The sequence below is a fragment of the Muntiacus reevesi genome, chromosome 3 (assembly GCF_963930625.1).
Source record: "Muntiacus reevesi chromosome 3, mMunRee1.1, whole genome shotgun sequence".
Classification (NCBI taxonomy): domain Eukaryota; kingdom Metazoa; phylum Chordata; class Mammalia; order Artiodactyla; family Cervidae; genus Muntiacus; species Muntiacus reevesi.
In genome coordinates, this window is record NC_089251.1 from 251,437,858 (window position 1) to 251,451,703 (window position 13,846).

Sequence of the window (13,846 nt, forward strand, 5' to 3'; positions counted from 1 at the left end):
AACCACACCTTTGACTATATGGACCTTTGTCAACCAAGTGATATCTTTGCTTTTTAATATGCTGTCTAGGTTTGTCATAGCTTTCCATCCAAGGAGCAAGCATCTTTTAATTTCATGACTGTGGTCACAGTCTGCATTGATTTTGGAGCCCAAGAATATGAAATATGACACTGTTTTCACTTTTTCCCCATCCTTTTTCCATGAAGTGATAGAACCAGAAGCCATGATCTTTGTTTTTTGAATGTTGAGTTTTAAGCCAGCATTTTCACTCTCTTCTTTGACTTTTATCAAGAGATTCTTTAGTTCCTCTTCACTTTCTGCCATTAGAGTGATATCATCTGCATATCTGAAGTTGTTGATGTTTTTCCTGGCCATCTTAATTCCAGCTTGTGAGTCATCCAGTCCAGCATTTTGTATGACGTACTCTGCATATAAGTTCTTCTGTTTCTGTTAGGTCCTTGCCATTTTTGTCCTTTATTGTGTCTGTCTTTGCATGAAATGTTCCCTTGGTATCTTCAGTTTTCTTAAAGAGATTTCTAGTCTTTCCAATTCTATTGTTTTCCTCTATTTCTTTTCATTGTTCAGTTAAGAAAGCTTTCCTCACTATTCTCTGGAACTCTGCATTCAGTTGGGTATATCTTTCCCTTTCTCCTTTGCCTTTCACTTCTCTTTTCTCAGCTCTTTGTAAGGCCTTTTCAAGCAACCGCTTTGCCTTGTTCTATTTCTTTTGCTTGGAGATGGTTTTGGTCACCACCTCCTGTTCAGTATTATGAACCCCCATCCATAGTTCATTAGATATGCTGTCAACAGGATCTAGTACCTTGAATCTATTCATCACCTCCACTGTATAATCACAAGGGATTTGATTTAGGTCATACCTGGATGACCTAGTTGTTTTCCATAGTTTCTTCAATTTCAGCCTGAATTTTGCAATAAAGAGCTGATGATCTGAGCCACAGTCAGCTCCAGGTTTTGTTTTTTCTGACTGCACAGAGCTTCTCCATCTTTGGCGGCAAAGAATAGAATCAATCTGATTTTAGTATTGACCATCTGGTGATGTCCATGTGTAGAGTCATCTCTTATGTTGTTGGAAGAGGGTGTTTGCTATGACCAGTGCATTCTCTTGGCAAAACTCTTTTAGCCTTTGCCCTGCTTCATGTTGAACTCCAAGACCAAACTTGGGTGTTACTGCAAGTATCTCTTGATTTCCTACTTTTGCATTCCAGTCCCCTGTGATGAAAAGGGCATCTTTTTTTGTTGTTGGTTCTAGAAATTCTTGTAGATCTTCACAGAATCATTTGTTCAACTTCATCTTTGACATTAGCATTTGGGGCATAGACTTAGATTACTGTGATATTGAATGGTTTGCCTTGGAAATGAACTGAGATCATTCTGTCATTTTTGAGATTGCAATCAAGTACTGCATTTTGGACTCTTTTGTTGACTCTGAGGGCTACTCCATTCCTTCTAAGAGATTTTTACCTACAGTAGTAGATATAATGGTTATCTGATGGATGGATATGAGAGTTGGACTACAAAGAAAGCTGAGCACCAAAGAATTAATGCTTTTGAACTGTGGTGTTGGAGAAGACTCTTGAGAGTCCCTTGAACAGCAAGGAGATCCAACCAGTCCATCCTAAAGGAAATCAGTCCTGAATATTCGTTGGAAGAACTGATGCTGAAGCTGAAGTTCCAATACTTTGGTCACCTGATGCAAGAAACTGACTCATTGGAAAAGACTCTGATGCTGGGAAAGATTGAAGGCAGGAGGAGAAGAGGACAACAGAGGATGAGATGGTTGGATGGGATCACCAACTCAATGGACATGAGTTTGAGTAAACTCCGGGAGTTGGTGATGGACAGGGAGGCCTGGCATGCGGCAGTCCATGGGGTCGCAAAGAGTCAGACACGACTGAGTGACTGAGCTGAACTGAACTGAGTTAAATTCACCCATTCCCATCCATTTTAGTTCACTGATTCCTAAAATATCATTGTTCACTCTTGCCATCTCCTGTTTGAGCACATCCATTTACCTTGATTCACGGACATAGCATTCCATGTTCCTATGCAGTATTGTTCTTTACAGCATTGGACTTAACTTTCTCCACCACATACAACCACAATTGGGCATCGTTTCTGCTTTGACTCATCTTCTTCACTCTTTCTATAACCTTACTCCCCAGAAATTGCATTAGATTTTTGTTATCTATGCTCATCTGTCTTTTCCCAAGGAATTATTCACATATTTTGCCTTAACTCAGAGCATGAAGCCCTATCCTCAGAGTAGCCTTTCTTAAATGCATGCCCTGCTGTGCCTCTCGCCCTCCCCACCCCGAACCCTTCCCTTGATGGCACATTGCCTGCAGGGTAAATCCAGACTCATTGGTGTGTCTTTTAGGGCCTTCCATGCTCTGCCCCCTCCACCTTCCAGCCTTACCCCCGCCACACCCACTCACCTATAGCATGCTACACGCAGGTTCCCAGATGCTCTTTTGGCCTCTGTGGCTTTGTCTCTGCTTTTCCCAGCCTGTAGTATCTTCCTGTCCTTGCTCCTAGCTTAGACCAAACCACCCTCCTCTAGAAAATCTTCCTTGACACTCACCCCACATGCCAGGCAGATCTAAGGACCCTCCTTCTGTGCTCTCATAAGCATCCATCTACCCCTACCTTACTGCTGGACCCAGGAGAGCAGGAGACAGGCTCTACTCAACTTGGTAGCTTTAGCACCTGGCCCATAGAAAGCACTGACATATTCCTTAAATGAATGAATCATGTGGTAAATGTCCTTGACCACATAGAAACTTCCAACAAAGAAATGAGAGGAAGATGAAGTTCGAAAAGGAGGCTTTGGTGAAAAGTATTCTCATTGCTAGAAACAGTAATATATATTCGTGACCTTCATTGTTTTTAATCAGTGTTTTATTCTTCACTAGGTATGGAGATTGCTATGTGTGGAATAAGGTCACCACATGCATACACAACATCCTGAGTGGGAGGAGATGGATAGAGCATTATGGAGAAGTAACCGTTAGAAATACCAAAAGCAGTGTTTGCATTTGCAAACTCACATTTGTCAAGGTAAATAATTTCATACAATAGCAAAGGATAGATACATAAAATGCTTCCTAGGAAAGAAATAAAGCAATTACCTTAAAGGGCAGCAAGTGAATCAGTCCTGTAGCATTAATCCTTATGGACATTTAGTTAAGAAAGCAGAACAAAATGGTGGAGTTGCCCCAGGGGTGCAGACGTCTGACCATGTAGAAGTCAAAAAGGGCACCATCTTGAAACAGAAAAAATAATTCTTTTTAAAGAATGTTCTTTTTGAACAGTCAGTCAGTTCATTAAGTAAAATTCCAGAGAGTACTTCTTGCCTGTAACAAGTCTCCTGGTTTATATTCTATTTATATTCCTGCTTGATTACAACATATTCAAGTGATCTTATTTTAGGGAACTAAATATATCACAGTTGTGTTTTCTGAGGATACATAGAGATGACAGCTTCTAGTCCGTATAGACTTATCCACCTCTGCCACTATTATATATAATCTTATATAAGTTCAGCAAAAAGCAGTATCTTTCTAACTGCTTTCTAATCTTTTCTAACAGGAGAAGATGTCAGATATTTTTCTTTTTTCCTTTTTTTCTTATAGATTGATTATGTGGCTCAGAACTGAAGAGCCTGAATCAGTGTTTGCTCTGACTGGGTCATGACAGTAACTGTGTGTATTTAGTTTTCTAGTCTAGGAGAAACTTCAGCTTAGGCCTGCCTCTAATATTTGCAGAGCTCAGGGTGAGAGTACAAATGGACGTCCCCATTCCGTATGTGTAAATATTTAAAATATGTAAACGAAGCCCACAAGCTGTCAAATAAAATATGTTTATACTGACGAAAGTACTTTTGTAAAAATAAAACCTGCAAGTCTGGGTTGGACACGGAGCTGGAAACCCCACAGCTCAGGAGAGCCAGTCTGGCCCACAGCCTTCATCACTCACTCCCCACCCCATCTCTGCCCCGCACTGCAAGAAGCCGCAGTATGTACAGACAGTCCAGCCCACACTTCCAGACTCTGTCCAGACCCCTTCACACCGCCACCCTTGGCCAGCCCTCAGGCCCAGTGATTCACACTGGCATCTGCCTGTGAGTAGTTAAACCAACAAAAGGCCTGTGCAGGCTGTGGAATAAGCTTAGACAGGAATGGGACAGGAACAAGCTTGGATAGGAATTGGGAACGCATCTAGAGTGAGGCCATGGGATCCAAATGGGTCAGTGCTCGCAGGCTTCTGACCCCTTGAGAAGGGGTATGGCTGGAAGAGAGCTAGAACAGGTCTTCCTGGTTAAATTCAGCCATTTACAGCTACTATGAAAATTATTTTACCGTTTTCTCAAGCGTTGCCAATTGAACATCATTAAAATCCAGGAGCCAAGGAAAATGCAAGCAGGAGGATGGGGAGAATTACTCATCTATTTATTAATACTCAGTTAAGATAGAAACAGCCTTCTCTGGATGTGCTGTCATATCTAGCATGGAGTAGGGGCATCCCTTTCTTAAAAGTTAAGCCAACCAATGCTTTCGAAAGCCACCCTTCCTTGCAAAACATTTTGAGATAGGTGTCTGGAAATGGCTTGCCTGAGCAACATCAAGGTTAAGGAAATTTTCCGTATGAAAATGATAGGGATTGGTGTTATTAAGCAGATCAGGTGTTTTAACAGGGGTTTGGATTTTCCAGGTGAATTACTGGAATTCTAACGTGAATGAAGTGCAGGGGGTTGTGATGGATCAGGAGGGCAAGGTGGTGCACCGGCTGTTTGGGAAATGGCACGAAGGGCTGTTCTGTGGCGTGGCCCCCTCGGCGAAGTGCATCTGGAGACCAGGTGAGACTGGCTTGAGGGTCCCGCCTCTAGGGGGCGCCATGAGTGGCAGAAGTTGGGGAGGGTCCCACTGTCTCATGAGGTACACCTTACGTTTTCTTTAACAGTGAGATTATAAACATAAGTTCTTAAGGCAATTACATTTATACTTAATCTATAAGTTTATTAAGTCCAATATTTGATAATAAGGAGTTGTCGAATTGAGACCAAATCTGATGTGTGGTCAGAGATTGGGCTTCACGTAAAATCTCTCTAAATGTAATGCCCACGTTTCCAAAGCTTTACTTATTAAAGCATTTAAGTAATTGAAATATGCAAATTTAAATACTTATGTTGTTTATTTATTCTCTGTTTTAGTAAAACAAAAGAAAGCCTGCAGACATCCATAATCCAGAAATTCAATTATTTAACCAGAATAAGTGACCTTTTTACTTGAGCAGCAAAGAGCTACAACATGTTGACATTTAATAAAAGACATCAAGAGAGCTCTGGTAACACACTAGCACATAATTGACTATCACGTACAAATGGAACAAGTATCCACATAATATTTATTTTTATTGGAATTTTGTCAGTTAATTCCTAACTTTAAAATTAGTTGTTAGTTTCCTTAGAGACCTCAACTGAGTATATAAATTCCCTGCTAGCAGAGTGGTTAGTTCATTTATTTGTCAGTTATGTACTGAGTAGTGAATAAGCTTCAGGCTCTGTTCTGGAGGCTTGGAAGTACATTACTGTGCAAAGCCTGCGATGGTTCTACCTTCTAATTTAGTTTAAAAGTGCCAGTAAACATTAGAGCTGAATCTTTTTCTTTTCTAAATGGAAATAAATTGTAAGTGTTTCTAGTAATATCTTAATGCTGCTCATAGTTAATCACTTAAACATTTAGTTACCCAGTTGGATATTTGAGAGAAAAATTACGGTGTAGTTTAGCCAGTGAAGACTACTATATGTGCAAAGTTGTATTTTAAAGGCTAGATTTTATTAAATATATGAATCTATCAATTCTAATAGTCAACATAAAAGTTTTTCATCTTATAAAATAAAACAAATTTAATTTTTTTTTTAATTTGTAATCTAGGGACTTCCCTGTGATCCAGTGGCTAAGACTGTGTGCTTTCAATATAGAGGGGCCCAGGTTCAATCCCTAGTCAGGGAACTCAATCCCACATGCTGCAACTAAGTGTTCTAATGCCACAGTGAAGACTGAAGATGTCACATGCTGCAACTAAGACCCAGCACAGCCAAATACATAAATAAAATAGCTTAAACTTTGTAATCTAATGTCTGTGACTACAGATTTAATGTTAATGTGAGTGTTAGTTAAACATCCGGGTTAAATCAGCCTCCGCATGCTCTGCACACCTCTTTGCCTCTCACGGTGGTTTCTTGGCTTCATTCCAGGTTCCATGCCCACCAACTACGAACTCTACTATGGCTTCACAAGGTTTGCTATTGAGCTCAACGAGTTAGATCCTGTGCTAAAAGACCTTCTTCCTCCAACAGATGCCCGATTCCGGCCAGATCAGAGGTGAGCAGAGCGGTAGTGTTTAAAATGAACAGTAGGTCATGACATGGTGCTTGCAGAAGTCATCAATACTTTCATCACCATCCTTTACTTACTCACTGAGTAAGTTAATTCATCCCCTTATTCACTCAGCAATAGTTGAGCCTTCTAACCCTAGATAAAGAGTATTCAGAGTATGATCATAATAGAAGATTAACTCAACAAAAGTGCCCCATAGAAGATAACACAGATGTTTCTTAACAAAAAGTGCAGCCCCCCAATTTACCAAAAGTCTGCAAATTGTTGAACTCTTCACTAAATACACAGTCACTCCTCACCTCAGTGTTTGTACTTCTATACTTCTATTACTTTTTAACACGGAGCATCTTTTTTTATTCAAGTAATATTGGTGTTACATTATGTAATTATAACATTATGTATGTACTAATGGGCTTCCCAGATGGCGCTAGTAGTAAAGAACCTGCCTGCCAGTGCAGGAGTCGTAAGAGATGTGGGCTCAGTCTCTGGGTTGGGAAGATCCCCTGGAGGAGGGCATAGCAACCCACTCCAGCATTCTTGCCTGGAGAATCCCATGGACAGAGGAGCCTGGCGGGCTACGAGCCATAGTGTCTGTAAGAGTTGGACATGACTGAAGCAGCTTAGCATGCATGCATATATAGTAATATTATGTAATTTTCATGTGTACAAATTATATTTATACATCTCTATACTTATATATACCAAAAATTTAGTTTCTATCCATCATCATACAGTTGATCTCCTTTATCCATTTCAGTGAAGAATAAGAGGAGAAGATACAGGGATACCTAGAAATCATTATTGTCGTCGTTTAGTAGCTAAGTTGTATCTGACTCTCTTGCATCCCCAGAAACTGTAGCCCTCCAGGCTTCTCTGTCCATGGGATTTCCTAGGCAAGAATACTGGAGTGTGTTGCCATTTCCTTCTCCAGGGGATCTTCCTGACCCGGGGATCAAACCCACGTCTCCTGCATTGGCAGGTAGATTCTTTACCACTGAGCCACCAGGGAAGCCCATACGTAGAAATACTTTGAGTCAAGAATTGGAGTTTTCCCAGCATGTTTTCGATCCCCTAGAGTGTGAGATATACTCAATATACAGTATCTTTAATACCTTCTGATTTTTAAAAAATTATTGTTACATATTGCTATACTTATGTTGTCTATTCCTACAGAATTAATTTTACTCTTTACAGAAATTCTGTGTCATACAGTTTCCATCCAAGATTTTCTGTTTCCAGTGTCTTTGTGGTTTTGTCTGTCTTCTGCCAAAATGTCCCCAGTATTGGATGTTCTCGTATTCAGTTTTCTTACGTTCCCCACTCTTTCTCTAGAACATGCAGTATCACTGTTTGACATTCAAACTTATCCATAAGCTTCCTGTACAGTGTGTATCATATTGTATCCCTGTTCTTTGCTCTCATTTTGACATTTAAATATTTGCAAATTACCATTGGGTCTGCTTTCTCAATTCTATTTCAATATTCCCTTTCTGAATTTCATTTACTACTTAATTCCTTTCTGTGGCCTTTTGCAATTTCCCCCAACTGTTACCTTTTCTTTTTTCATCAGTTTTACTCTCCAATAAAAGAGGAGAGCTCCTCCGTCTCAATCTGTTCTAAACGTAGCTAGAGAACAGCCAGGTCACATCCTCCATGCGGCAGCCCCTCACAAGTGCTTCATTATAACATAGAAAAGGAGCAGAGCCAGGGACTTCATGATGTTCTAACCTCAGACTCTCCAGTCGTCCTGAAAAATCTCAAGTTTTGGAACCCTAGACAGCACAGAGAAGCTGACCACTTTCCTTTCACTTCTGCCCGCAATGCAGAAGACCGAGGTTCTATGTACCTGGGTTGGGAAGATCCCCGGGAGAAGGGAATGGCAGCCCACTCCAGTATTCTTGCCTGGAGAATTCCATGGACAGAGGAGCCTGGTGGACTTCGGTCCACGGGGTCACAAAGAGTCTGATACAACTGAGTGACTTTCACACTTTCACACACACAGAAAATACATTAGCTGATGGCAGACAGAGACTGTGGCAGGGGCAAGGAGACATTGTCAGAGTGTTACTGTTCATTGTGTTATGTTCATAGCAACCAGAATTTAAGTGTATGCAAATGGCATGATTTTTTTCTTAGAAAAGAAGATAATATATTAAAAGATAAACTGCTTTCTGCTTAGATTTTTGGAAGAAGGAAATTTAGAAGCTGCAGCAGCAGAGAAGCAAAGAGTAGAGGAACTCCAGAGATCTCGAAGACGATACATGGAAGAAAACAACCTTGAACATATACCAAAATTTTTTAAGTAAGTCAGTTTATCCCCACAACAAGTTCATGTTTTGCAAATGGTTGCCACAATCAGTGAAAAACTTAGGGTAAAAAGAAAATGAGGGATAGTTTCATGTCCAGGGCACTTTGAGGAAGAAAATTAAACTGATTTTGGTCACTGGTATTTGGCAGTGAAAATACTAAATCAGATTTTTTGGTCTCATGAAGTTTGTAACCATAGAAATAAATTCTGCTCGACAGCTCTTTTCTTTTCATGGGCAGCAATAAAGAGTGAAGGTCCTGCCCAAAAGGCTCCTTATCCTCCAGCTACATCCTTTTGAATGGTAGAAACTTGTTCCCACTCCCTCACCCATAGATAAGCTGGGACCTTATTGCCCACAGGGTTATTCTGACTTCATTAGTATTTTATTTTATTTCTTTCATATGGAGGGGCTTCCCTGGTTGGCTCAGACAGTAAACAATCTGCCTGCAATGTCAGAGACCCAGTTCGATCCCTGGCTTGGGAAGATTCCCTGGAGAAGGAAATGACAACCCACTCCAGTATTCTTACCTGGAGAAATCCCAGGGACAGAGGAGCCTGGCGGGGTACAGTCCATGGGGTCACAAAGAGTCGGACACGACTGAGTGACTAACACTAACACCCTCTATCATATAGAGCTTTGTGTCCATTCAGATTTGACCCTTCTGTGGTCTGATCATGGTGATTTACAGGATTATTTGAGGGATTATATACACATCACACAGACTAAGCTGTGGTTTCCAGACCCATCTGCCGCCCTTTAGAATCAGGACACATCAGCTCAGAGTAACCTCATACCCCTTTTAGCTGCCCTGTCCTGGCTGTCCTGGAGCGGAACTGCAGTCCTGCTGTTTAGATGTTGAAGGTGCCTTCCCTGGGCCTGGACCCTGCAGAGGCTCCTGCAGCTCCTGAGGCCGATCCCTTCCCCGTCAGTGAAGCAGAGAAAATCCCTCTGGGTCTGGGGTCTTGTTACAGTGTTTGTGCATGCTTTGTTTGGGCCACTTCAATTTCTAGTCCTGCCTTGATGTGACTTATCCCTGCCCTTAGCCCCTCTTTCTAGGACCCTGCCCACTTCCATTTCACAACAAAAATGAGTTTATTTCTGGTCAAAAATAGTCAAATCATCAGCCAGCAGATAGAATGTTCACTGGCTTACAAAGTACTGATTCTGATATACACCTTATCTACAGAAAGGGGTCCAATTATCAGGTCACCTGAATGAGACATACGTCTAATGTTGATTTGTGTATTTTCACAGAAAAGTGATTGATGCCAATCAAAGAGAAGCCTGGGTTTCTAACGACACCTACTGGGAGCTGCGAAAGGACCCTGGGTTTAGCAAAGTAGATAGCCCTGTTCTCTGGTAAACTGGAAACGTAGAGCTAGCCGACATATCACGCTCTGAATGAATAAATAACTATGCACAATTATGTTTCTTAGAGCTCCGCGTGGTTTCTGGGTCTACTGAAAACCGACCATTTGCTTTTCTATTCATCTTTATAATGAACTTTCAGAAGTGCATTAGACAAGGCCTCTAACCACTTTCGGATCCTTTCTGTTTTGCTGCAACCATATTCCTTAAAAAACATCCACACCCTCCTCAAAAAGCAGAATAAAAGGAGCAGAATATAAAATCCAAAGTCTGAAGAGTCTGTAAAGAGAAACAAACCGTAACTGGTGCTTAAAAAGCTGATCCAGAGAGTTTAAAGCAACATGACACATGAACCACGCATCTGGTCCTTTTCCAGAAGCGCCATCCCCTCCTTGCAGGAGCTCCAGGGCCATGGCAGTTGGTCAGCTCAGACTTGGAGCTTGTCTGTTTGATGTGGTGTACCTGTGCTGGCCTTTTCAAAAGAGATGTGATGCTTCTCAGAACCTGTTCCATCTGTACGCCATTGTTCATGCCTTAAGAAATGCAAAGATGTACAATAAATCATTTTTTTAAATGTGCACTCCTAGGTTTATGTGAAGGACAGATCTTTTGAATCATGGCATGATTCACTTTATGGGATCAGAAGAACTATGAGACTAACTTACATAGCTTGAAAAAAGTAAACAACACGTGCTTTACTTTGATATGTTGGTTACTATATCGTATGTCTGTAGGGCAAGAAGGAAAAGGTGTGCTAAGTAGATCTCTGTATTCACGTTGCTCGTCAGTTTCCTGTCCTGCGTACAGTTAATAAACCATCCCTCTTCCACCTAAGCTCCCAGTGTGCCCTATTATTTGGCAACATCCATATTTGATTTGAACACTTGGCATCAGTGTTAAAACTTTGGAAGGAAAGAGCAGAAAGTGTATAGAATTTCTCTGTGGGCTTCGGAGTACTGTAAATCTAACTATTTTTGAGTGAAGCACAGTGCAGCCCACATCTATCCTGTGTCTGACCCATTGACACTGTTGGAATTCCACTGGGAAAGGAAGCGAGAACACTAGTAGCTTATTTGCATTGTTTAAATGAGTTCTATGCAAAACCACATATCATATTTTCATCAAGTGTTTCTGTATGATACATAGCCACAGATTAAACATTTATTTCGCTACTGGCAGAAATATAAAATTTAAGCTAAGGAATTTATCCATCCCGACAGAAAAGGAGGGAGATGAGGGGCAGAAATGTGTTTTGCATATTTCAGAATTTGTTTGAAAAAAACAAAAAAGTTTTGTAGGAACTTGCATCTGTATTTCTGAGTTCCTGCACATAGATATTTATGTAAATGCTTATATATTTTTTTAAAAAATCTCTTTAGAGATTTTCCTAGAGAATTGTAAAATCACATGTATTTTATTCTGTTAAATTTTTATTCTTAGACTCTTATCATCAGATTTTATGTGTCATTTTAAGCTCTGATGACAAAATTACTGATTTTTTTATTATGAAGTGTTGATTTTAGTTTTGTTTCTTTTCCTCAAAGAATTCCTAATTATGGCTATTTCACTATCAAACCAATACTGAGAGCATAAGGAAAAACTCCGAAGCCTCCACTAGGTGGAGCAGGTTTTAATTATCTGAAACTCATTCCTCCTGTTATCTGAGTCTATACCTTATATGTAGAGCTTGCGGTGAGTGGCTCAGAATGCAGTCTCATTATCAAGCAAACTTCCAGCTCTGAGCATGTAAGCAGAACCCTCCCTCAGTTTCTCAATGCCTTTAATTCCTATTTTAAGTTGGCTTCCCCGGTGGCAGTAACATGTTCCTTATTATTGATCCTTTTTCTGCTTATTCATTTTGACGTCCTTTTATATGCATCCTGAGATACATGCCTTTAATTTCGATTAAATTTTAATTAGAATTTCGTTGGCTTCCTGAAGGAAGTCTGTTCTCCCTTAATTGGTAAAATTTTAGATACTATTTACAGTGGTTCTTGTCTGTATTTACTAGCATATCCCTGAAGAGTCTCCGAATTTTAGCCTAAAGATAAGGAATGAACTCTGCAAAATAAAGGTACTGCAGATAAGAAGATACTACAAGTAGGAAGGTAAGACACCAGGTGACCAACGATATCAATCAGGCGGCTGGACGGGGACCCATGACCCAAGAGGGAGGCAGCTGCTGTACCTCGCAGTGGGCTCTGAGAAAGAGACCAACTAACTAGTAGGATGGACCTTTACTACCTAAAAAGTTAAAGGTACAAATCAGGTAGGTGAATGTTGGTCAGAGCTAACCAGAAGCTCTGACTAGGATTTCAAGATGAGAATGAGAAGAGTGTCAGATTAGTTAAAATCACCACATTCTTTGTAACTCTTTTGAGATTCAGATATACTGATTAGAATTCCAGTTCAAGTGATCAAGTTTTAGATAATGCTTCTGTAGTACCTGATTCACAAATATTCCCTTCAGACATTCATACCAGTGTAATGGCCCCATCCCTCATTTCGTTCTCACTTTTTATTTGATAATTGCAGAATTGTAAGACTCTGTATTCATCTGCATAATTTGGGGGCTTTTGAGACTAGTTTCAACAGCAAAAGGATAGACTAGATATTAGATCCTTCCTGATAAAACTTGACTTATTTCTTAGAATTTGATATAAACCTTTTCATTTCAGGGGCACTTCCCCCCCCCCCCAAAGCAGCCTAGGATAGAGGAGGACTTAATATATCTTTATACCTCCCCTGTGATTTATTCTAAGCTCCTTCATATTTTTGAGCAGGTCATTAAGGAAAGCAGTAATAACTAATGATGGTCCTGTGGATGGGGCTAGACAGAAAAGAGTGATGGCACACACCAGCACGTGCAGAGGCCAACCAGAAACGAATTATTTTGCTTCCATATGCTGCTACCAAGGGTGCAAATTTACTTTCAGATTTTGCTGTTATTTTATTGGGTTTTTTAATTAAGTTATTACTTTTCATGGGTCACAAACCTCATTTGAGATATTTTAATATTACATATCAATTATATGTGACATGAAAACTACCAGATATATTTTGGTAAGAGAAATCAAGGAATTTCTCATACAAAGGATGCCAGGTTGTTGATTTTCTTTCTAAACCTTGTGCTCCTCTTCATTTATCTGGCCCCTAGGACTTGCAGTGATTCCACTAATTAAGCATTACCTTAGGTCCTGCCCCAAGGAGCACTAGGGTGTACAGAGTTAAAGAGGAAGCTGATCCAGATCCAACTGTTTTGCTTAGTTCTGATTATGACTCTGGCTGGAGAAGAGTTTATAATCATAATCGAATGTACATTTTGTTAGTACCTTGGGTTTTAATTATCCATCTTGTCTCATCTTGTACTCTGTCATCCAGATAATGAAGTATTTGTGGGAGCAGAGCTCCTCACGCACCAGGGGGTGTAATAAATGTTTGCACTTGACTCAAGTTGATATATTATGACTGTGGCACAGTAAATAAAGCTTGTGTACAAAATATTTATTTCTATGGCAGCCATTATGTTCAGGATATATAAACTGTATCTAATTAAACAACTATGAATCTGTTTTGTGCTCTAGAAATATTCTTTTGGGGGAAAGATGGAAAAAATGTCATGGGAGCCAAGATTAAACTATTTGGGTTTCTTTTTCTTTTTTTTCCAAAAAGCTTCCCAGTGATTTAGAAATAGTGCTTATCAAACTAGGATTAGATTATCTAAGTTTTAATTGAATTTTTTTGTAAGAT

The 13,846-nt window shown here is 40.1% G+C and overlaps 1 protein-coding gene across 5 annotated transcripts in view; it reads left to right on the plus strand.

Annotated features, from left to right (window-relative positions):
* The window catches only part of OSBPL6 (oxysterol binding protein like 6), a 215,346-nt gene extending 201,711 nt beyond the window's left edge, over nt 1-13,635 (plus strand). For all 5 annotated transcript variants that reach the window (XM_065931822.1, XM_065931825.1, XM_065931826.1 and 2 more), the window contains 5 exons: nt 2,934-3,078; nt 4,732-4,876; nt 6,278-6,404; nt 8,599-8,721; nt 9,983-13,635. In XM_065931822.1, coding sequence (XP_065787894.1) covers nt 2,934-3,078; nt 4,732-4,876; nt 6,278-6,404; nt 8,599-8,721; nt 9,983-10,091 — 649 coding nt within the window. In that variant the 3' untranslated portion in view covers nt 10,092-13,635. The remainder of the gene's footprint in view (nt 1-2,933; nt 3,079-4,731; nt 4,877-6,277; nt 6,405-8,598; nt 8,722-9,982) is intronic.
* The last annotated feature ends 211 nt before the right edge of the window (nt 13,636-13,846 follow it).